This window comes from Bolinopsis microptera, chromosome 13 (assembly GCF_026151205.1).
Source record: "Bolinopsis microptera isolate Bmic1 chromosome 13, MBARI_Bmic_1.0, whole genome shotgun sequence".
In the NCBI taxonomy this organism is placed as follows: domain Eukaryota; kingdom Metazoa; phylum Ctenophora; class Tentaculata; order Lobata; family Bolinopsidae; genus Bolinopsis; species Bolinopsis microptera.
In genome coordinates, this window is record NC_087084.1 from 7,779,588 (window position 1) to 7,804,271 (window position 24,684).

At 38.4% G+C, this 24,684-nt stretch overlaps 2 protein-coding genes across 3 annotated transcripts; one reads left to right on the top strand and one right to left on the bottom strand.

The window, feature by feature from the left end:
- The first annotated feature begins 413 nt into the window (after nucleotides 1-413).
- LOC134825175 (uncharacterized) lies at nucleotides 414-7,657 on the top strand. Its single transcript, XM_063837325.1, has 9 exons — nucleotides 414-482; nucleotides 1,099-1,229; nucleotides 1,797-1,857; nucleotides 2,157-2,302; nucleotides 2,877-2,978; nucleotides 5,454-5,521; nucleotides 5,830-5,926; nucleotides 6,231-6,353; nucleotides 6,687-7,657. The coding sequence occupies exons 1-9, from the start codon at nucleotides 427-429 to the stop codon at nucleotides 7,025-7,027; spliced, it is 1,125 nt and encodes a 374-aa protein (XP_063693395.1). The 5' UTR covers nucleotides 414-426; the 3' UTR covers nucleotides 7,028-7,657.
- Nucleotides 7,658-7,730: 73 nt separating this feature from the next.
- On the bottom strand, nucleotides 7,731-21,397 carry LOC134824960 (WD repeat-containing protein 87-like). Of its 2 annotated transcripts, XM_063836990.1 has the most exons (15): nucleotides 20,670-21,397; nucleotides 20,386-20,521; nucleotides 20,118-20,191; nucleotides 19,880-19,981; nucleotides 19,540-19,680; nucleotides 18,309-18,421; nucleotides 14,641-14,711; nucleotides 14,255-14,358; nucleotides 13,527-13,706; nucleotides 13,228-13,330; nucleotides 12,894-13,020; nucleotides 12,663-12,735; nucleotides 12,234-12,372; nucleotides 9,101-12,102; nucleotides 7,731-8,856 (listed from the first exon to the last, which is right to left on the bottom strand). In XM_063836990.1, exons 1-14 carry the CDS (start codon nucleotides 21,315-21,317, stop codon nucleotides 11,843-11,845), a joined length of 2,271 nt encoding a protein of 756 aa, XP_063693060.1. In that variant the 5' UTR covers nucleotides 21,318-21,397; the 3' UTR covers nucleotides 7,731-8,856; nucleotides 9,101-11,842. The 2 variants fall into 2 exon arrangements, with proteins under 2 accessions (XP_063693060.1, XP_063693059.1); XM_063836989.1 differs by lacking the exons at nucleotides 12,663-12,735; nucleotides 12,894-13,020; nucleotides 13,228-13,330; ... (7 more) ...; nucleotides 20,386-20,521; nucleotides 20,670-21,397.
- Between the last annotated feature and the right edge of the window lie 3,287 nt (nucleotides 21,398-24,684).

The window sequence follows — 24,684 nt, forward strand, 5'->3', positions numbered from 1 at the left end:
GTTTACTCTTTTTTGTTATGCTTTTTTACTTGCTTGGAATAGATAAATTTTGCTTGATTTTCTTCTCCGCCTACATAATAAAATAAATCTTTTTATTCTATCATCGGATTTTTAAAGATAATTTGTCGAGTTGAATTGACTAATTAACCTACCCATATTCATATTTCAAGGGTAATTACGATTACTTTACGAAGGATGTTTTTGATGTATATTATTGCTGCAATTTACATTATGTCTTACGATTTTTAGGTGGATTACAATTATTTCGAAGTAAAAAACATTCGCTTTTAAAGTTAAACAAAAAAATCTTATCATGGGCATATTACGTTATAATAATCAGTTTTACACATATTAAGTCGAACTAATTCACCCCCATGACATTAACAAATAATGATCTCATTCCCATCCTGCAAAGTATGAAGTGAAATGGAGAAGCTACTCGTGAGAAGCTGGAACATGACGGAGGAGGAAAATGATCCAATGTAAAAAATATTCGACAGACTTGGTTGTATTTGGGAAATGTTACCAGAGTGTTACCAGAGTGATACCAGAGTGTTACCAGAGTGTTATTTGAGTGTTATTTGAGTGTTAACTGAGTGTTACCTGAGTGTTATCTGAGTGTTACCTTAGTGTTACCTGAGTGTTACCTGAATATTATCTGAGTGTTACCTGAGTGTTACCTGAGTGTTACCTGAGTGTTACCTTAGTGTTACCTGAGTGTTACCTGAAAATTATCTGAGTGTTACCTGAGTGTTACCTGAGTGTTACCTGAATATTATCTGAGTATTACCGGAGTGTTACCTGAGTGTTACCGGAGTGTTAGCTGAGTGTTAGCTGAGTGTTACCTGAGGGTTACCAGAGTGTTACCTGAGTGTTACCTGAGTGTTACCAGAGTGTTACCTGAGTGTTACCAGAGTGTTACCAGAGTGTTACCAGAGTGATACCAGAGTGTTACCAGAGTGTTACCTGAGTGTTACCTGATTGTTAAAAGAGTGTTACCTGAGTGTTACAAGATTAATACCATCTCTTTTAACCGTATAATTGTCCAATCACAAATTTCACATCGAACAGTGAACCAATAACCAATACCACGTGCAGTTCACAGACGGTAGCTGCGGTGATTGGGAGTCTCCTGGGGACGATAGGAGCTGTAATCGTGATGTACACGTCCCTGATAAGCCCTGTTAAAGCCATGTCTAAACGGATAATCATCATGATATCAATCGCAGGTCTGACTTGCTTCTCATTAATTTGGTATTCATTATTAACTAATTAATTATCCAGCTTTGCAATCGCAGGTCTGACTTGCTTCTCATTAATTTGGTATTCATTATTAACTAATTAATTATCCAGATTTGTAATCGCAGGTCTGACTAGCTTCTCATTAATTTGGTATTCATTATTAACTAATTAATTATCCAGCTTTGCAATCGCAGGTCTGACTTGCTTCTCATTAATTTGGTATTAATATATTTTAGCTTTCCATTAAGAATTAAAACAAGACCTTCATTTTATGGAGCTAGGGTGTGGGCTGGCTACGGTTAAAAAGTTTCCATCCCATATTACAATATATTTGATAAATGTAATAGATTTTAGTGGTGTAATTAATTTAATATAATATTTAGGTTGGGGAGCCCGCTTACTTTGTAATCATAATATTATTTTAGAATTTAGATCATTATCCTGCACCATTTTAATATGTATAATTTTCCATAAGTTTTTTCCTTTCAATCAATAATTAAATATTTAACTTAAATATTAAATCTAACTAATGTTAATACAAGTTTAATTGCCAGATGTGTTACAAGCCTTCCCCACCCTGGTGGTCACTTCCTTACATCTAGAGTATCATATCAGGTACACAATCTTTTAATTAATTATTATTTTACCTGATAATTTTTTAATTAATTATTTCAAAAATTGATAATTTTTTTTCGATTAATCGTTTAAAAAATGAATTCATTTATATCTAATTTTAGGGGGAGGAAAATAAAAAAGAGGCGTGTAGATCTTGATTGTGAAGTTTGAATGTAACCATCCCATCCGCATCAATTATTCAGTTATTTTTTCGACCGATATAACTTCTCCGACGATAACTTTTACAATGATACCGTAAAACAATCCATAAAATAATCTTGCTAGTTTCATATCTTCAGAGATGCAGAGTCTAAAAAGTCAATGGCATGGTTCGACACACCAAAAGCCTGTAAAATACAATCCTTCCTCATTACAACCGGAGCCATGTTATCCTTTCTGTGGACATTTGGCTTGAGCCAGCACATGTTTCTTCTTGTTAGATTTGGTATTGTGTATTCGGTAATGTGTACTTTGATTTTACTTTGGTTCAGGGACAAAAGGAAATCGCGGCATGTGCAGAATCGCGATTTTTCACATTATTTGCGACAAATTTTATGTATAGATTTATGTATAGTCTGTTAAAAATCGCGGTATCGCGATTTTTGGGCAAAATAATCGCGATTTTCTTTTGTCCCTGCTTTGGTTTAATTTGTGGGCATGTTATACAGTTCGCTTTTTGATTTCAACATTGATTTTGTTGTAGGATTCTCGATAATGGCTTATGAAATAAAATGTGAGTGACTGCCATCAAATGTCCAAATAAAAAATGTTTAATGTTCAAAAATGTGTAAAAAGTGGATAATGAACAGTGCTTGCATCCTTTTTCACTATCCATAACTATTCTATTAAGATAGATACTATTTCTGTTTAGAGGTGCTGGTCGAATGAAACATCGCCGTACTAAAAAGTAATAATTATCATTTTAGAACTGTTCTCACGTTCGAACAAAGTAAAAAGTAAATGCATTATGAAACACACAAATTCTCAAATTAGTACAACTGATCTTAAACTAATTTCAGGGATAAAAGTAGCATACAAAGCTTACCTGTGTCTGTACGTTTTATCAGTAATTCCGTTTGCTATAAACGGACTGGCTTTACACTACGACATGTTGGGAGCTGGTGAGTGTACCTAACTAGATAGTAACCTGGTAACCAGCTAGTAACCTGGTAACCAGCTAGTAACCAGCTAGTAACCTGGTAACCAGCTATTAACCAGCTAGTAACCTAGTAACCAGCTAGTAACCTGGTAACCAGCTAGTAACCTGATAGTAACCTGGTAACCAGCTAGTAACCAGCTAGTAACCTGGTAACCAGCTAGTAACCAGCTAGTAACCTGGTAACCTAGTCACCAGCTAGTAACCTAGTAACCAGCTAGTAACCAGCTAGTAACCTGGTAATCAGCTAGTAACCAGCTAGTAACCTAGTAACCAGCTAGTAACCTAGTAACCAGCTAGTAACCTAGTTACCAGCTAGTAACCAGCTAGTAACCTAGTAACCAGCTAGTAACCTGGTAACCAGTCAGTAACCAGCTAGTAACCTAGTAACCATCTAGTAGCCAGTTAGTAACCTGGTAACCAGCTAATAAACAGCTAGTAACCTAGTAACCAGATAGTAACCTGGTAATCAGTCAGTAACCAGCTAGTAACCTAGTAACCATCTAGTAGCCAGTTAGTAACCTGGTAACCAGCTAATAAACAGCTAGTAACCTAGTAACCAGATAGTAACCTGGTAACCAGTTAGCAACCAGCTAGTAACCTGGTAACCAGCTAGTAACCTGGTACTTACTTTTACTTTGGGCGATGCTCGATCGAAATCTCCTCCACTCTACGTCTCCAGATGGTTCTGTCGCACATAACTGTTCGGAGATCTTCTACCCGCAACCCTGTGTCCCTGGCTACGGTGTCAAGAAAAGAGAGTGGTATCCTCCCACGCCTGAACTGTGGCAGCCGCCAAGGAAGGATGGTAGAGATGACCTGGTCTGAAGCTCTCATGCAATACCCACTGCCCAGCAAATCTGGCACGTCTCTGTGCAATGATGGTGGAGATGGAAGGGAGGTCACCATAGATTTGCTTTAGGGTTGGATGCTTCTTCCATGAAAGATTCCTGGCTTTCATTAGGAGCCTGGTGTAGCACCCGTCGAGACGCTTCTCAAACTGCTTGTTCAAGGTCCAGGTTTCTGAGCCATACAGCAGAACAGGTTCGATGCATGCTCTGAAGAACTTGACTTTCAGCTGGTCAGAAATGCCAGAGGTCCATACCTTCTGCAGTTTGATACAGGCTGACCAAGCCATGCCTTTCCTGGTGTTGAAGTCCTTCCTGCTCTCTGCAATATATGAGCCCAAGTATTTGAAGTCATCAACCTGCTTGATCTGGTAACCGGATATTGAGTTCACGGGGGCAGCATCAGGAATGTTGATGGTCATGTATTCGGTCTTGGAAGCATTCATCGCAAGTCCGACATGTGCTGCTGCAGTCTCTAAATCCGAGAGCAGTTGCTGGACTTGCTCTATGGTATCGGCAGTCAAGGCCAGGTCGTCAGCGAAGTCAAAATCTGTGACTCTGACCGCAGGTACTCTCCGACTTTGCCTGGGGATGATGGTTAGGCCATGGTCAAGAGTCATGCAGTTCCTAAGGACATAATCGAGGACGATGATGAAGAGGAAAGGAGCGAGAGTATCACCCTGAAGGACCCCGATGAGTGTTCTAAAGAAGTCTGTAAGGCCGTCAATGGTTTTGACTCTGGAGTGCGATGAGTCATACAGGAGCCTGATAGCATCAGTTATGGGAGCAGGGACGCCGTAGAGGGAGAGGATGTGAAACAAGGCATCCCTGTTGATACTGTCGAATGCTTTCGAAAAGTCGACAAACACGATAGCTGCTGATCGATTTCCGATTTTACACTCTTCTAGGATGCGTCGTAGGGCAAGTATCTGAGGGAGGGTAGATCTTCCTCTGCGGAAGCCATTTTGGTTTGGCCGCAGTAGGGGATCAGGTATGGGTAAATCCGGTTGAGGATGAGTTTGTTGAAAACTTTCGCTGCAACCGGAGCCAATGAGATACCTGGTAACCAGCTAGTAACCTGGTAACCAGCTAGTAACCTGGTAACCAGCTAGTAACCATATAATAACCTGGTAACCAGCTAGCGACCAGTTTGTTTGTTTGGATCCGGACGGTGCTGGCAGTTCTAATAACTGATTTACAAATTAAAATATAATTACATAATAATATGATATCAAAATCTTGTTAAATTTAGTAACATAGAATGTAATAAAATTAGGAGAATTATTAGTAAAAGTAAAGCTTAGGTCTTGGGTAAATTTATGGTTAGGGTCTCTAAAGTTTCAATTAACCCTTACTGTAACTTTAAAAAGTTGACTACCCTGCTTAGATACCGACCCAATCAGCCCGTCTACATTTCCAAACTATTTTAGGATTAAAGATAAATTCTGCTGAGGTATCGATCTACTGAAACTCCCGTTAGCTCCACCTGTTATCATTAGAATAAATTCAGTCCAACTGTTTGCCTATTTATTTCCAATCAATTATTTTGATATCATCCAATTGTAACATGTTAATTTTTGAAAACGTTTCAGACGATTTAAATAATATCACAAGTAAAGATGGAACGGGCCACCATCTTACGACATGGTGCTGGATAAAGGTTAGTAACCTGGTAACCAGCTAGTAACCTAGTAACCAGCTAGTAACCTAGTAACCAGCTAGTAACCTGGTAACCAACTCGCCACCATCTTACGACATGGTGCTGGATAAAGGTCAACTATTTTAATTTCTCTTTCGAATCGAAATTAAATTAGTTTTTTTACGGTCCTACTTTTTTTTCTCCGCATGCTATTATATTTTATATGTGATACTGTAATACTGTTTTTTATACACTAATTAGGTAAACAACAAGACAAATTAATTAAATTAATTAGGTAAACAACAAGAAAAATTAATTAAATTAATTAGGTAAACAACAAGACAATCCACTCGCCCAACTTCCTGGAAAGACCATGTGCAGCATCATTCTGGGATGGAAAAGCTTTTGAAATCTTTTGTTACATTGGTGAGAACTTAAGTTTTCATTTTTCTGAATAGCCTCAGTGACGACATAGTGACGACATAGTGACGACATAGTGACGACATAGTGACGACATAGTGACGACATAGTGACGACATAGTGACGACATAGTGACGAAATAGTGACGACAATTTTCATCGCCAAAATCAGAAATTTTCTTGAAAGAACTTTAGGTTTAGTTAATCTAAATCTCGCCAAAAATCTATTTTAAAACATTAATTTTGTGTTCTGAGAAAACCAGTGAAAATGCTCAGTTAGAAAAATGAAAACATTACAAATGTGTCTGCAGGAGTAACCGTGTATTGCATGCTAGCGAGACACTATCTGAACAGGAGATCGGGTTACGATCAGATGGACAGTGTAGAGGATGAAAGTGGAAACGTGGACTTGACAGGTCGACACGCGTTTGCTGGTGGGTTCACTTTCCATGATAAAGTGATAATTATGATAAACATCCCAGAAATGTACTTGAATAAGAGTTACAATACATTCGAATATACTGAACATTCGTTGTTTGCATAGAGGTCCGACGGGAAGTTTGCTATTTTAGCTGTTTTAACTGCCAGAGTTATTTGACGATATTCGTTTCGGAATTTAGATTTATCAGAAGTCAACTTTTTAATTTTCAGCTTCAATACTTCAATGACTTTTAAACAGGCAAGATTAATGACTTAATGATTAACAGCTCATGTCACATAATAAATAACTCAAAAATAATAAATAACTCAAAAAACCATTCTAACAGGAGCTAGTTTACAAGTGAACAAGATCCTAGCAATCCCCCTGGCACTGATAATGGTACGGATGTGGGGTACTGTCATGAGACTGACCTGCTACTGTGGTCACCCCAATTCAAAAATCTGTACCAGCAAACTGTTCATCTTCATCGAAAACTTTTTCGACCCCCTTCAAGGCTTCGTGAACTGTGTTCTGTACAAGTTGTCCCTGGGTGAAACGTGCCGGTGCAAATGTCCGTCAGTGTTGGGAGATAGGGGACGGTTAGTGAGAGAGAGGCCACCTAATAACTCTTATCAACCTGTTACAGTGTGGGTCTCTCCGAGTAACTCCATGAGCAGTGACTATTGAGTGGTTAGTAACTCCATGAGCAGTGACTATTGAGTGGTTACTCTGGTTAGTAACTGCAAATCAGTGACTATTGAGTGGTTAGTGACTGCAAATGAGTGATTATTTAGTAGTGGTTACTATTACTGACTGCAAATCAGTGATTATTTAGTAGTGATTACTATTAGTGACTGCAAATCAGTGATTATTTAGTAGTGATTACTATTAGTGACTGCAAATCAGTGATTATTTAGTAGTGATTACTATTAGTGACTGCAAATCAGTGATTATTTAGTAGTGGTTACTATTAATGACTGCAAATCAGTGATTATTTAGTAATGATTACTATTAGTGACTGCAAATCAGTGATTATTTAGTAGTGTTTAAAGTATTAAGTAGAGTGTCTGGTGTTATGATAGTTACCAACCCAGATTAATACTGGCTAACTTTATTGTCACATTATTGTCACATTATTTTCATATTAGGTATAACTTCGGGGAGTCACAGAACTGTGAGATCACTTATGTTGCCAAAAAACTGTAATTTTGTTTTATGTTGATGTTTTGGATGAATATTTTTAGACCCGACTTTTTTCATATAATATTGCAAATTCATGTGCAGATTGTTTTCAAATTTCTAATCAGTACTTTTTAAGGTTTCTTCGTTACTTGTTATATTTGTAAATTGAAAATTTCGGCAACAATTAAATACAATTTAAACGATTTCAGAAGACAAATAACTCCATAAAAACAAAAACAATCAACAAACGAAAACACTGCTGTCCCCCACTCTTTACATTCAGACTCGTCTAGGTATGGGCGTGTTATTGCACACGATATGACTCCCACCCGAATTAAGAGTAGATTTAACAACAGGACCCCTAATCAGGCTCATCTCCTCCTTCAGTTCCTTCTTCAGATAAGACGAAAGTGTCTTCAGCAGGTAATCACCTGATCCTACCCTGGTGTGGGGTACTACAGGGTGTCGTCTTATTTTGGGTAAGTGTGGCACTGTGCTAGAGGCTAGAGCAATCGGTTTGGTTTTAACCGCAGCGGAAGGTGGAGGGGGTCGTTGAAGTTTGGGTAGTTTGGTCTGTTCTACGGTTGGAGCGTCAATAGACCTGGTTGTCCAGTCGACTTTGAGCATGCCGAACTGAGTGTTGCCATCGCAGTTTGTTGTGTGAGCGTTGAGGGTAGATGGCATTGGTTCAATGAGGATATTTTTATTTTGAAATGAGGAAACAGAGCGGGAGAAGGTGATGGTTTTAACGAGACGCTGTCCCTTGATCTGGTTGATCGTGGGGAGCAGTGGAACAGATTGAGTGATATCAAACACTAACTTATCCTCGCTCTGGTAACCCAGATCTGATCTCAAGCTCTCCTCGCTGGGTAGACTCCTGTGCTTCCCCCACTCCTCCCCGATCTCCCTAGCTCTCTTCTCGTTAGCCTCGGTCACCTGATAATCAGTAACAGCGGCCCTCAGCCGGTCTACTCTGCTCTTCCTGGAGCAGGGTTTAGCGATCATACCCCTGGACCTGCACTGGGTCGCTAGGCTCGACCTGATACCATCAAGTGGCAGCTTGGTTGCTTCCTCCTTCATCATGATGTGGCCGTTAGCCAAGAGCTGACCCAAATAGGACCCGCTCCTATCGAATATATCACCACATGTTGTGATTATTGTATCTTTGTTTTTAAACTTCCCTAATACTTCTCCTTTCTCGTCTCTTACTTCTCTGTTCACGTACACATCGTCTATTGATACACCACTGTCAGCCTTTGTTTCGTAGGCGTCGAACTTTTGTACGCACGTACTAAGCCTCTCGCCGTACTCCATGATATTACCAATGTTTATACCTGTAGGGGGATGATGAGGGAAGGGTTGGAGACAACACGTGAAACATATGATATAATAATAAATTGAAGTTGTGTAACACTACTATTAAGATAAAACTTGCACTTAGCAGTGTTTCTAAACATCTCAGAAATTTACTTAAATAATATTGATATATTATATAGGATATTGATTCTGATGGTAGAGATGATTAACACATTAGTAAAACGATATTAACCAAATAAATGTATTTTGATTTGTTTCTACCTGAAGAGTCGAATATTCTTCCAGAAAGGTGTATCATGGTATTATCAGGACCGACATGGCCCCAATACACATTCTGCTTATTAAATATCTCTCCGTTTACGTACATTCTGTTCCCATCCGGACACATTTTCCCAGCATACAACCCTTCGCAAGTAAACAAAATCCCATCTTTGCTGATAAACTCCCCTTCCTTGGTCAATGTGCCCAGATTCTCCCCTTTCTGGTTCTTTATCCTGCCCTGGTTGTCACAGTTAGCAACATTTCTAACCAGATCCATCCCTTGCTTCACCACATAACGGTCTATAACAAGGTTCATGTTATCTGGGATGGACACATCTCCGTTAGGAAGGAGGGACCCCACCATTCTGCGGTTAGGATCATAAAACTGGTCATCATCCTTCTGGAACCACAACATGAGGTCGTTAGTGGAGTTGTAAAGCTTACCCCTGTCCCTGAGTTCACCTATCATCTGACCCCTCTCCTTCACTTCTTCACCTGTGCAGTTCATGATTCTCCTTTTTATGTCTATAGAGGGAATGCTGACCAGAGCATCTTCCTCGGATTCAGGGTAACCACCAGACATGTTCATATCCAGATCAAATGTGGAGTCCTGACCGAATGTAGATAAGCTCCCTGATTTGCTCTTGTAGTCCTCCGCGATATCAGCCAAGGAGCCCGGGGGAGTTTGAGTTGTTTTCGGTGTGTTCTGTCGGAGGAGATCTCGAGATGTCTTTTTTTGAGATGAGCTTGATTTGGAGGATTTTCGTTGATTTTGTAGGTTGTGCTTGCTAATCTTGGTAGGCTGCTGTTTACTAACATTTGAAGGATTCACTTGTATCTCGAATTCTGATACTATCTGTATCTCCTCAGATACCTTGCTGGATAAGCTCGGTTCTGGATTTTCAACTTTGTTCCTCCAGTATTGAATGTTAAGTATCTTTCCACCTGATACTATTTCGATATCGTCTGGGCCCGACGAGCTATCCATTATTTGTAACCCGATCAACAGTTCTCTAAGCTCCTCTTTGGTGTTTATGTCTGCATATTCGGACAGTTCCTTGAATGCCTTGTCCTTGATCTCGTCGTCCTCGTGAACCAAGAATGGCAGGATGTCCATGAGTACTTCTTTTGTCTCCGGACTATTCTTTACATGAGATTCTTTGTTTTTCCTATGGACCTTAATTATGGAAGACAGAATGTTGAACTTTTGAAAGTCACTGATTTTGCATTCCATGAGACTTTTGAGTAACTCTGTGTAGTGGGTGGCATCGATTTTACCTGATTCATACAGTTTCAACGCTACTTCCTCTGTGGTTTTAACTTCCTCAATACTAAGTTGAGGCTTATTTTCCACGTTTAGGAACTCGTCAAGGTTTTTGATAAAAAGGAAATGTTCAGATTCAGTTTTTATTCGATCAACCCATCGCGAAAGTGAAACAAGCCGTTCTTTTGGGTCCGACTTAGTTTTTATTTCTTTCAAGCGTTCTTTAAATGGAAGTGCAACTTGTTCCTTGCTCTCCGTCTCGGGCAATGAAGTGATGGTTACAGTGGGTTTCAGTATTATATTCTCTGACTCTGAAGACAATACGCCCGATTTGGAATTCGCAACTGATGAAATGGCTTTCATCGCATCAGTTCTCGACTTCCTTTCAGCAATCATGCCTTTTTTCTTTAAACCGTCTCCTTCAAATCTGGACTCTCTTCGCTTTTTGGGTTTACTGATCATTGATTTTCTAACCTTGGACATTTTCCTGTTAGCGATCGACATTTTTCTTTTCTTAGCTGGTACAGATAACTTGGCTTCGCTTATAGACTCAACCGCCTCCTCGGTGTTAGCATCAGACAGCTCTGTTAGAGACGATGCCACAGTAAGTGCACTTATCTGTTCAAATGAAATGGATTTTTGACTAGGAGCAGCATTCGATCGTGGGACTCTTTCCGAATAAGAGTACGACGGTGCTTCACTTAACGCCATCCCCGCAAAAGTTGAGCGTTTCTCTTTGACTGATTGTTTGGAGTTGTTGATAACATCAATAAGATGAGAGGAAGGGATGGGTGAAGTAGATGCCATAGTGGTCTCTGAGGGCGTGCTTCCGGTCGTTGACATGAACAATGCTGAGAAACCGTCCCCCATTCGGGGTGATGGGGAAACGAGGCCAGTCTTCGAATCTTGTGTAACGATGATATCCATAATAGATTCTTTTTCCTCTTCCACAATCGGGTGGATGCTAAACTTTGAGGGAATTGAAAGGATAGCAAACGAGTCTGTGGCTTCTGTAACTGGAGGTTGAGGACGAAGGATACTGTGCTTATTGAATAGAAGCTGAAATTCTAAAAGGTGGGTGAACATGATGCGTGCTACTGAGTTAGGGATGAAGCCATCAGGGGCACATGGAAAGGAATTGTCTATGATTGAAAACTCCGACCACTTCCTATCACACTTAGCAACTTCCAGCGCAGTTTCCTCAGTAAGTGCAACCTCCTCAACGGCATCAAGTGCAGCTTTCTGCAACTTATCTGTATTTTCTGTAGGGGTATTCTCCCTGTTTTGGTCTTGAGTTGACTTCTCACTAGACTTGTTACTCCGGGAACTACCACCACTGCTGGCACCACCTCCTCCACCTCCTCCAGCACCACGCCTCCCGTCCTCTCCTCTCCTCCTCCCTCCCCTAGAACTATCATCATCCCTTGGAGGATCCCTCTTTCTCCTAGAATATCTCCCATCTCCTCTCTCCAACCGGCTCATCTTCTCTTACGTCTAGTGTTTAGAGACACTGGAACCTCCTCCGGCTCGTCGCACGTGCAGGATGACGGAACTGCTTTCAGGCTCTCCACGGTTCCGTCAAACTCCCCTTCAAGGTTCAGGAGTCGCTGGATGTACTGCGGAGGAAGGTATTTTGATACGGGGATCACAGTGAGGTTTGTGTTGTTGGAACAGAAGATGGCTCCGAAGTCGGTGGCAAAACATACGCCGTACACGGGGGTGCTGAACAGAATTTCTCCTGAGGAAACGGAAGTTTAGCTGTTTTACTAAAATTGGGATGGAATTTTTCAAATTGTGGTTTGCAATTTGATCTCCAAAACATATCATACAGCCTGCCCAAAAATAACATACGATTTATAAATGACTTACTTAGAAGGACGTTCTTGTTGTCCCACAGTTTCATGAAGTAGTCCTCCGCGGCAACAGTGACAAATACCTCCAGTGTTGACAAAGCGTCCATATCTGTTACACTTTTAGTGTGTGAGTCTGACGGGGACTGCTTGTAAATCTGATGGAAGATGATGGTTGTTTTTTAGAGTGAAGATTTTTTAAATAGTAGTTCTTAGTATGAACATTGAAGGAAATAAAAATCGGAGGCCCGCTGGCCGCTAACAACTAAGAAATGACAAATTCTCAAGCACCAGATGGTCACCAATCCCCCCACCCCAACACCAGATGATCACCCATCCCCTCCCCCTCCTCCCCTCCCCCTCCCCCCCCCCCCCCCCCACCACCAGATGATCCTCCCCACCAGATGATCCTCCCCCCCCAGCAGATGATCCTCCCCATCTCACTAACCTCAACATAAGGTTCGCATATTGAGGTTGTGGGTTCCATTAATGTGCTGTGTAGACTGTCTTTCTCCAAAATACTGAACAAGGGAGAAGATTTTATTTGTTTTGTTTCCAAATGTCTAAATTAATGAATAATAAGGTCTTACATGCGGCTGTCCTGCCAGTAGTTAAGCGATGCAACTTTCATAGCCACCTTGCCAACAGTACAATTTCAGAAACATGGTACCATGGTTACCTGGGGAACTTGACGAGGGAGACCTGCTTACTGAAGGATATCATGAGATACACATCCGTAATGAGGAACAGGGAGATGGGGCTTGTAAGGGTCAACACGTGCCGCAGGTTGACTGACAGATTGTTGTCTGAAATTAATCTGAATAAAGCTTAGTTATAGAGACATGTTTATCGAGGAGAGATTTAAAATGAAATCAAACACCAAATATTCCTGGAGGACACCTCCATATTCATCTTTAGTTAAGACAGACAGGTTGATTATCTGGAATCAGTTATCCAGTGGTTACTAGCTAGATTAAGTCGCCAGTGACTGAAGTTTTAAAAAAAAGATAAACCTGTAGATATAGAGAGTATATAAACGGATATATAACTAGGGTTATCTCCAGTCAGGATAGCTACTGTACACTTTTTACTTCCTTCCCCCGCGCTAGAGGCCTCCTGGTAAACAATTGGTTAATTAAATAAGAATTAATTGATAATTAATTAATTAATCTAACTTGCTGTGTAGGAAGTGCAGTAAGCATGTAATCACTGACTGGTTTGTTAGTATGAATTCTGTCTCTTGCCTCATCTTAAATTGTATATCATTCCGAATAACACAATTTTCTATAAAAACGGAATAATTCAAACTAACCATATCCTTCACCATGCCTCGCTCTATATTAACAGGCTGTGGTAAATGTAACCAATCAGGCCCGTCCGTTACAATCAGCTGACCCTCTGCTGTTCCAACCAGCACCAGACTTAACATTGTCTCCGTACGGGTTTTAGAGCGCTTAGCGGTGGGCAGCCAGTAGGGTATGCCAAGGTATGCCTGTAAAACTACCAGCGTGAAATGTCTGAATTCAGTAACCTAGTGACCAGCTAGTAACCTAGAGACCAGCTAGTAACCTAGTAACCAGCTAGTTACTAGCGGTGGGCAGCCAGTAAGGTATGCCAAGGTATGCCTGTAAAACTACCAGCGTGAAATGTCTGAATTCAGTAACCTAGTGACCAGCTAGTAACTTAGTGACCAGCTAGTAACCTAGTAACCAGCTAGTAACCTAGTGACAAGCTAGTAACCTAGTAACCAGCTAGTAACTAGCGGTGGAGAGCCAGTAGGGTATGCCAAGGTATGCCTGTAAAACTACCAGCGTGAAAATTTCTGAATTTAATATTAATAATGAATAATGAATAACACGTTTCGACATTGAAAATATACCCGAATAAAGATACGTTTAAGTCATTCAAGCGAGACTTAGTATGGAAATATCAAAATTTTGGAGTTTATATCAGAGCAGAAGTATCAGGAATATCATCAAAAGTTTTAAAAATCAAATTTTATAAACATTTTATAAATATTAAATATTTTATTACTCTGACCTCGCATATTGCGTTGACTTTTTGTCCTTCTGTTTTGAACAACGTTTTCAATTCAGCAGGATGAGTTTCACAATTATATCCCTCCACATGGCCTGCCTCTGGATCTAAATATTTTTGTGGGTGTTAAATCTGAAGATCAATATACTTAAAGACGTTTGGGGTTCAAAAAGGGTTCAAAAAGGTTTAAAATTTGGGGAAACTTTGAATAGGCGCGTTACAAGGAATTAATATGATGGTCCACCTCAGAACAAACAATTTGAACATTAAATCCAAAATGTGTAATTAATTAATTGATTAATTAATTAACGGGTAATTAAACCTTATTTAGGTTGGCTTTTATATAATATTATAAATAGCTAAAAGGAAAGCAAAAGACCCCAAATTACCTAAAATGAAGGTCATGTTGCGACTGCTACTGTAAGCTGAGTACTTCAGATTGAAATTAGCCGTGTTGGTACTGCGGATAAATGAATAAATAATTATTTAGTCAACTTAAGCTAACAAATAATAATAATAATAAATTTAATAACAACACTTTTAAGATAAAACTTATACTCAGCAGTGTTTAATCTAAACATCCCAGAAAAGTACTTGAATAAAATGAGGGAATGTAAGTCTGTTAGAAGTTATAAAAGACCACTGGCAAATTATTTCTCTAAAAATCCTACTCATGCTAGACTTATCTTAACCAAGATTAGACGACTTCGTATCGTACACATAAATTCTTTAAAGAAATCGCACACTTTTTACTGGTTTTTACAGTTATCAGAAGTTGGCATTTCACAATTCACATGACCAAAATACAAAACAGTTTTTGCTCATAACTTCTCAGCTGGGGAAGCAGTTTTACCCTATAATTATATATATAGTAATATAGTATATAATATAGTAATGCTCCTAGCAACAGCTAGTAGAGCCCTTTTGCTAAAAGAGAAAAAAACACAGTTGTAATCATATAATTATAGGCATATATCACAATTTTGTAAGCCGTGATTATTTGTAGTATTACTATTATTGATGAAGATAAGTTAAATTCTATGTTATAGATTTGTTATCTTAGCAATTGATAGAATAATTCTTCTGGAAGCCAGCATAGGTGTGACTCATCCTCCGATGTGTAACCAATCCTCCAGTTAGGATCGGAGCAAGGGGGCGTTTCTCGGGAGGTCTAGACTTGGTTTGTAGCAAGCTGCGTGGTATGTTAATAAGGGCATATTAATATGCGAGCAGGGTTGACCACGCATAAAGTTGGTAGAGTTTTGATAAGGCTCAAAAACTGGATTAATAGAGTAACACCTGGGTAACACCTAAGTAACACCTGGGTAACACCTAAGTAACACCTGGGTATCAGGAACCTTCTCGAAGGGAGGGGCGGTAGGTAGAACCATGAACTGAACATTATATAAGGTCCGGTGGAAAGGTCAAAAAGGTCAGATTGAGTTTGCCCTATTCGATAGAGGGTCATTGATGACTGACCAGAATTGACCAGGACCAGTTACGGTTGGATCCTGGTAATGGTGAGCACGGATGGTATGGTGAGCACGGATTGGGGCATGTCGTTATAGGGAGAATCAGCGATGGTTGATTTGGGTCATCTAGATTAGATTAGGATACAGGGAGAGTCAACGATGGTTGATTCGGTTAGATCCTAGATACCTAGGATGGGGCTTGTGGTTACAGGGACATCAACAATGGTTGATTCAGGTCATGTAGATTATGTTAAGGATAAGTTAGGGGCGTTTTTAGGCGATATAAGTCTGATTGATTAGGATTTGAAGTAAGAGTTTGGTGTATTAGTCATTATATTATTATATACTATATAGTATAATAAATCTTGGGCGATATAAGTCTGTTTAATTAGGATTTAAAGTATGAATTTTTCGAATTAGTCATTGTGCTGTTTTATAGTTTAATATCTTGTAACCATCGTTATTGCTTTCGTTTTCGTTGTTCGTAACCTAAATTACTACAAATAATCTAATGATCTGAAGCAAGTGATGACTGCTTACAATTTTATCAGGTAAATGTGGTTCTCGTCTGACCTCACAATTTATTGCAACACACAATTATTTGTGGTTATTTAACTACTATTTGCAATGGAATATTCATCAAACTGAGAGGGCTATTTATTTTGATTTTAGTACATTTTATGATGAAGACAGCTGTTATCATTTACTGAACATGACTATTTCTTCTGATTTCAATATATTTTATGATTAGGGCACCGGCAGCTGCTATTTTGTAATCAACAGTGGCTATTTTTCCTGATTATAGAATATTTATAGTGAGGACAGAATCAAAACAACAAACATGCTCATGAGAGGGCTTTTTATTTTGATTTTAGTACATTTTATGATGAAGGCAGCGTTGTCATTTACAGAACATGACTAAATCTTCTGATTTTAATATATTTTATGATTAGGGCACTGGCAGCTGCTATTTTGTAATCAACAGTGGCTATTTGTCCTGATTATAGAATATTTTATAGTGAGGACAGAATCAAAACAATATGTTCATGAGAGGGCTTTTTCTTTTGATTTTAGTACGTCATGTACTATGATGAAGGCAGCTGTTATCATTTACAGAACATGACTAAATCTTCTGATTTCAATATATTTTATGATTAGGGCACTGGCAGCTGCTATTTTTACTCAACCGTGACTATTTGTCCTGATTATAGAATATTTTATAGTGAGGATAGAATCGAAACAACTCATTTTCTTTAATTACCGAATCCATTTCTTGTCCGTAACTGAAGTAATTATATAATTCTTAATCCATTTGCAAGAAATCTTTGTCGACATAGCGGGGGTATCGGAGCATTCGTTTCGCCATTGCTCCAGAAGATAATTTACCCATTTTACCGAACGTCTTTGTCATTGTGTAAAGAACTCAAAATATAAGGATCTCTAAATAATAAGGATCTAAATATAAGGATCTCTAAATAATAAAAAGTTGATGCTTAATTTTCTTCACAATTAATATTTTAATTGCGGTTATGTTTCACCTATCCAGAAGTCTGTATCATGATACAGCAAAAAGCGAAATTTGCCATGGCGTCAGGCCAGAAATAGTTTTCGTTGACTTGAGCTTTATATAAAAGTAAAGTTTTAGCAGGAACCCATTTAAATCTAAAGCGGTGTCAAGAAACAACGATACTTATTTATTTAGTGATTTTGACATATTTTTCTTGGTACATTTTTCATTTCTTCATACTGGTCAAAAGACCGTGGTCATAAAAGCATTCGACCCAGCCGAAAAAGTTTCAACAGTATTATATCAGATATCTCTCACGGTTTTCGCGGAAAAATCGTGTTAAAGTTATTGTCATTGTGTCAGTCTCGCTTTATATATAATAAGGTTTAATTTACATTTATTTAATTTACTGAGTAATCGTAACTAGAGAATACAGTTGTGACAATATCTCCACCCTTAACATTAAGTAGACGCACCTAGAGAATATAGTTGTGACAATATCTCCACCCTTAACATTAAGTAGACGCACCTAGAGAATATAGTTGTGACAATATCTCCACCCTTAACATTAAGTAGACGCACCTAGAGAATATAGTTGTGACAATATCTCCACCCTTAACATTAAATAGACGCACCTAGAGAATATAGTTGTGACAATATCTCCACCCTTAACATTAAGTAGACGCACCTAGAGAATATAGTTGTGACAATATCTCCACCCTTAACATTAAGTAGACGCACCTAGAGAATATAGTTGTGACAATATCTCCACCCTTAACATTAAGTAGACGCACCTAGAGAATATAGTTGTGACAATATCTCCACCCTTAACATTAAGTAGACGCACCTAGAGAATATAGTTGTGACAATATCTCCACCTATCAGTTATTTAGAATATATATTCGCATTTATTTTTTTAAGTTTTATAGTTTTTCAGAGTTAATCATCACATATAGACAGCATGAGAGTAGGCCTGGCCATCTCGAAGTGATAATATCTCCACCCTTAACATTAAGTAGACGCACCTAGAGAATATAGTTGTGACAATATCTCCACCCTTAACATTAAGTAGACGCACCTAGAGAATATAGTTGTGACAATATCTCCACCCTTAACATTAAGTAGACGCAACCCTCCATCTTCCGTCTCCACTAACATTTGTCCTTCACCCGTTCTCTTCATACGGTACACCTAACCGAAGGTGTGGGTTATTAGTCAGAAGTTGGTGTTTACAATAAAAAGGTAAAGTAAAGTAAAGCTTTTTTTTATCATAACATTACGTCATGTTATAATCTTTTTTAAACGTACGTTGTACATAATACGTTTATTTTTACGACTGGTGTTGGATCGGCTACCAGACAACTGAACCCAATTTAGACAACTTAGACTAACCTTAACTCTAACCCTAACCCTAACCAATTAAGCTGATTGGTTAGTGGGAACTAGGTTCAATTGGGTTAGTTGTCGGTCACCCGTTGGATCTGTCTAAAATTCTAAAATTATAATGAAGTGGGTAAAACTGCTAGATAACCATTATAAACAAGAAATTAGGATAGGGTCCATGGCAGGAACAGGGTCTAATATCAATTATCGGTTTAGTCGAACTGATATCACAAATAGTGTCTAGTGACAGGAAGGTACCCCAGAAAATATTCTGTACCTCAGAAAATTTTCTGTACCTCAGAAAATATTCTGCACCTCAGAAAATATTCTGTTCCTCAGATTATATTCTGTACCTAATAAAATAAAATAGTCTGTACCACAGAAAATATTCTGTACCTCAGAAAATATTCTGTACCTCAGAAAATATTCTGTATATCAGAAAATAGTCTGTACCTCAGAAAATAGTCTGTACCTCAGAAAATAGTCTGTACCTCAGAAAATATTCTGTACCTCATAAAATAAAACAGTCTGTACCTCAGAAAATATTCTGTACCTCAGAAAATATTCTGTACCTCAAAAAAATATTCTGTATATCAGAAAATAGTCTGTACCTCAGAAAATAGTCTGTATCTCAGAAAATAGTCTGTACCTCACAAAATATTCTGTACCTCACAAAATAGTCTGTACCTCAGACTCTAAGAAAAATAGTCTGTATACGTCAGAAAATAGTCTGTACCTCAGAATATAGACTGTACCTCAGAAAATATTCTGTACCTCAGAAAATATTCTGTACCTCAGAAATTATTCTGTACCTCAGAAAATAGTCTGTACCTCAGAAAATAGTCTGTACCTCAGAAAATAGTCTGTACCTCAGACAATAGTGTGTACCTCAGAAAATATTCTGTACCTCAGAAAATAGTCTGTACCTCAGAAAATAGTCTGTTAACGAGACTGTCCACTTGGTAGAGGTTCCAAACTTTGACGCTGTATTTGGTGCAGTAAGCCAGGCTGTTCCTGTCCAAAACACGGAGGTTTGTCATTCTGTCCCCTGTCATGATGTTGTACACCTAAACAGTTATATCGTCAGAATTATATCCGTCATCTTTTAATATTATCTTATTCCCTTCAATTTGAGACCAAGAAGCTATTCCATAAAACCTAAAAGTTTCAGGAAATATTCCGCTAAACCAGAGTTAATAATAAGCTAGACGGTAGAAATGCTCGCCATTCAACATCAAATTTGTTCTAAATTATTTATCAGTATACCTCTTCCATAGAACTTAGTCGGATAACTTTAATGGTCTTGTCAAGACTGATCGTAATCAGCAGTCCTATCCCAGTGTGAACCTCCAGCCCTGTCAACTTAGCCTAAAAATAAATCGTAGAAACATAAATGTTTTGTTTATGTTTGGATCTTCCGAGCACGATATCATTGAAGGATCTTTAACCTTTTAAAGTTTTAACGATAGTACATCTAAATTTGAAAATAAGTCTCCAAATATACCTGATGTGCCTTCAGTCGGTGGAAATTTTGGTGGGTTGCTGTGCTCCAAATGTTTACTGTACCATCTTGATGACCTGTGGATTTGTTAACTTTGAGAGGAATCGCAGCTTTAACTCATAAGAAAGTTTACCAAAATTGAAATTGTAAACCCCGAATTTATAATCATAGTAATTAAATCATTCATTCAGTATAGATCTCGTTTAAGTCTAAGTGTACAGCTATACTGCTGTCGCTGAGATGAATTTAAAGTCTAGATATACGCTATTACCGGTAATGGTGTAGTCCATGGCATTGTAGAGGGTGCACTGGGTGATGGTCGAGCAGGTGTCGGTCCTGATGAGGTTCTTAACTATGTAGGTGTTTGCGTCTACTATCGACACCAGTGTCTCCGCTGCTATAACAACCTTTTCGAGAGTAATAACACAGTAAACATTTAGCAATAAGTTGTTGCTAAAACTAAACATTAACTCATTAAGAATCGGTGCTGAATATTTCGCCACTTAATAATAATAAACTAATTTTCTGTTAACTTGTAATGATGTAAAAACTTACCTGAGAGGACTTCTCGTTAATTGTAATACACGTCACCCACTGATCACCTAGACTCGGGTTAAACGATTGGCCCCGCTCCAAGTTCATTCTGATCACTTCGGAAAGCGGATTCTTCTTCTCCCCCTTCCGCTCCTCTCTAAAACACCACACGTTGACCTCGCTGATGCCGCCCAGGAGGATGTCTTTGTTGAAGGGATTGTAAACTGGATATGTGGCAGGTTTTACGAGTTCAAATGCGGCCACCTCTACAAGAGTAGGCACGCTAGTGTAAACTCGGAGTTTACCATCTCCGCACAGAGCCACGCCGATCATCAAACTGTTCACGATTATGAAGCTGTTTATTCGGTACTGCAGCTTCACTTTGCAGTTTTTGTGTTGAACTGTGTTCCAGATGTGAACGATTGATTTCGAGGACAAGCTTTGGACGGCTATGAATGTCTCACCGCCAAAACTTGTTGTTGCTGCAAGGTAATCGATCGCGTGATTGAAATTGAACGTTTTTCTGAGCTGGAGCCCCGAAGTCGATGAAATGCTGTATAAGGGATCCATGTGCATTGCTTGGAGATCGATTTTGGTATTTTTCCATGACCAAACTTTTTCATCAGTCAAAAGGGTCGAAATATTTCTTTCTTTCGAATCCTCGTTCATTGTTAGATTGTTGAAATCGTACTTTGTCTGTTTCGCTAATCGTTCCTTCTCAATTGTCTAAGCCTAACATATCTGTTCAGTGTTTCTAATTTTGTAACATAATGAAATAATGAACAATCATCAATCTAAATTGTATGTGATATAACGAACTAAAATGCGAACTGTGTCTGTGACTTGGCTGAATTCGTATGCACGATTACGCGCGGTTGACATAGCAACACGTTATAGCACACGTGATATTGCATAAGGCGCGCGTTTAATGTTAAAATATCCCGGGCCCGTGATCATATATATACTGTTTGTCAAGTGTTGTAACCTTATCAGACTTTATTTGGGCGTAAATAACGTATACGCTGGTTGCTGGAGGGCTCAACGTCCACATATTAATGTCCGCCCAAATTAAACTTAAAAGCTTAAAGTCCAGCTAACTGTTCCAAATAATATCAGATAAAGTAGTTTAAGTTATGATCTGAAAATCAGATTATTGTATCTTTGTATAATCATGATGTCTCTGCGATTTCAAACTTGGGCTCAAAAGACAAAACAGATCCAACACAACTGACAACAAAATTATAGCAAATAATTATGGCAAATTATTATAGCAAATTATTATAGTAAATTATTATAGATATATTTGACCAAAACCCATAATCATGGGTAGAGTGTACCGCTGCCAGTGTCTCTCTTTTCCAAACAAAAGGAAATGATATTAATTTAAGGAACCGTCCGCTAATGCAAATTGATACCGAGAATGAAATCGGTCGCTCGCTTTTTCAAATCAATAAGCTTTATTACAATTCGTAAGCCGTGATCGAATGGAAAAATCGAGCGACCGATTTCATTCTCGGTATCAATTTGCATTAGCGGACGGTTCCTTAAATTAATATCATTTCCTTTTGTTTGGAAAAGAGAGACACTGGCAGCGGTACACTCTACCCATGATTATGGGTTTTGGTCAAATATCATCTCTTTTTGATTATAATGTCAGGATAATTTACACAGTCGAAACTTCATTAACAAGGAGGTAATTTCGACGATTTCGAAATTCTGCCTTTGAAAACGTTTCCTTGTGTTTAGTTAGGTATATCTGTCGATAACCGACTGAATATGGCACTTTTTACTCATTCAAGTTTGCATTAAATTCATATATAATGCCATTTAAATATCGTGGAAAGCAGAATATATTCGAAATCACGAATGAGCAAAATTCTCGCCTTTCGCACGTGCAAACTTTGAGCGGACGTTGCGTACGCATACAATATTGAATCACCGTAAAATTTTGCATAGTGGTATTTAATATATGGTTTGATAAGCATGCAAAGTTTCAGAAGATTTCAAAAAGAACTTGGATCACAACGGGACTCCAAAATTGATAAAAATCGTGAAAATCAAAATTTTTAGTGATTTTAGCTATTTTAAATCAGTTTGGTCGTGTCCCCACGTGTGCAACTTTTCGATTTTTAACTTTAAAACTAGCCTATAACACAATTTACACCTTTAAGAAGCAAAATTGAGCTCCACAACCCAAGGGATGGCCCAACACCAGAGAATACTAATTCACAACTTTTGTGTTTTTATAAAATTATTCTTTAAAAAAGCACTAACTTCAATAGCAAATATCTTTATGAAGGAGCAAGGTAGGAAACTATTCCGGTAGATTTTCGGAATGCTTGAACAATTATCTAAGGTAAAAATGTCCTCAGATTTTGAATAAAATTACTTCTTAATAGTGTAAAATCGATTTGAAAAGTTGTTACTTTGTCAAAAGTCAAGTTTTAAAAACACTTAACTTGATGACGTCATCAAGTGATGATGATGAAGTTAAATTATTTTTCAATACAATGTAAACTAAAGCTTAAACGATTATTTTCAAAACCTGTGGTTCGAGATGACTGTATCGTTTATACTTTCGAATCTACGGACACTTAAATGTAGGCTACAATTGACTGCAAAAAGCGTCTATACATACATATATATATAATATATATCTTCACGACAATCTGTTGTAAAACAGGGGTTCCAGAAAACCCACTTCCCGATACTCCTGAAACATGAAATTTTTTTTACAGTCGATTTGGACAAGGTCTAGACGCCCTGCAAAGTTTCATATCTCTAACTCAATTTTAACATGGTTTTTAAGGCACCTGAATATGGCGATTTTGGGTTTTTTACCTAATTTCGTATAACATGCTGGCGCGTATTTTGCGCAAATTTCTTAAAAACCTCCACATAACTATTTCTTATTCCTGTCATCTTTAACATTGAATTAGAATGTTTTAAACTTAAATATGCCTGCTGAACTACTTTCGATGAGTCTTAATGCCTGGAAAACAATAAAGGGGATATACTAGTATAGGGGGTAAATAGTATTGTGAATATAAGGGCGACGGTAATGCTTGCCAGCATTGTGATTATCACATTGCAAAATTGCAAAAAGTTTGATGTTCAAATTCTGATCACAGTTATAAAAGTTATTTGCTATATGTTTAAAGAAATAGTGAATTAAAAGATTCGATAAACACGCGCATAAAATGTAAAGCAAAGCAACACTCAACAGCACGCTAACAACACACAGAGAAGAAACAATTAACACTACACGGCGCTAGCCCTGTGGGGGGTCTCCATAGCAGCGATCATTTCATCTAGTGTCTAACCTGTACTAATATCAACCTCCTCAAGCTAACAGCAACGGTGTTCGGTCCTTCGTGTTCAGTGTTCCTCCAATAAGATGCTTACAATTTTTTTAAGTTTAATATCCGGTTCCGGTTCCGGTCCGGTTTCCAAAAATTTTGCCGAATATTCAACGGGGAAATTTCTGTTTTAAAGGTTCCTGAAATGTATATATTTGTTTAAATTCTTGCTAAGGAGCTAAGGGGCATCCAGTTAGTGCTCTCAGTGACCAGTGAATTCCACGGTCGCTTGTTATCTGACAGCGAATGTTATAGAGTTATAGAGTTATAGCCCCGTTCATGCGAGATGATGTGTAACACAGAGAGTCAAAACAGCTGCCATTTATGCTTTATTTATGAGCATTTCAAGAAGAGGGTTCCTGCTTTATTGTGGTTAGCAAACCCGTCGCTAACTCCCCTTATAACTTTATAATGTCAAGGATCGAAACAAAGTCCATTATGCCATTCAAAACTTTGGACATTATACTCGGTTATGCCGACGCCACAAACTTATGAGAGCTGGATTTTGGAATTTAGTTATAGAAAAGAATTTGTATATTTGTGCTAGGTAAAGCGCAGTAAATTCTTGTAATGTGAGTTTTGGTTTTATTCCAACTCGTTTCTAGCTCTACTCATACAGTGAATCAATCAGTGACCTCTGCACTGCTCGCACAGCAGATCAACCAGTGACCTCTGCT

Bases quoted from the DNA above. Each gene is read 5' to 3' on its own strand.
- LOC134825175 (XM_063837325.1), top strand. From the start codon at position 427: ATGGAGAAGCTACTCGTGAGAAGCTGGAACATGACGGAGGAGGAAAAT. The intron at 1,230-1,796 runs GTCTGACTTGCT...TTTAATTGCCAG, and splicing joins CATCATGATATCAATCGCAG to ATGTGTTACAAGCCTTCCCC. The intron at 2,979-5,453 runs GTGAGTGTACCT...AAAACGTTTCAG, and splicing joins CTACGACATGTTGGGAGCTG to ACGATTTAAATAATATCACA.
- LOC134824960 (XM_063836989.1), bottom strand. From the start codon at position 11,846: ATGAGCCGGTTGGAGAGAGGAGATGGGAGATATTCTAGGAGAAAGAGG. The intron at 8,857-9,100 runs GTAGAAACAAAT...ATCCCCCTACAG, and splicing joins AAGAATATTCGACTCTTCAG to GTATAAACATTGGTAATATC.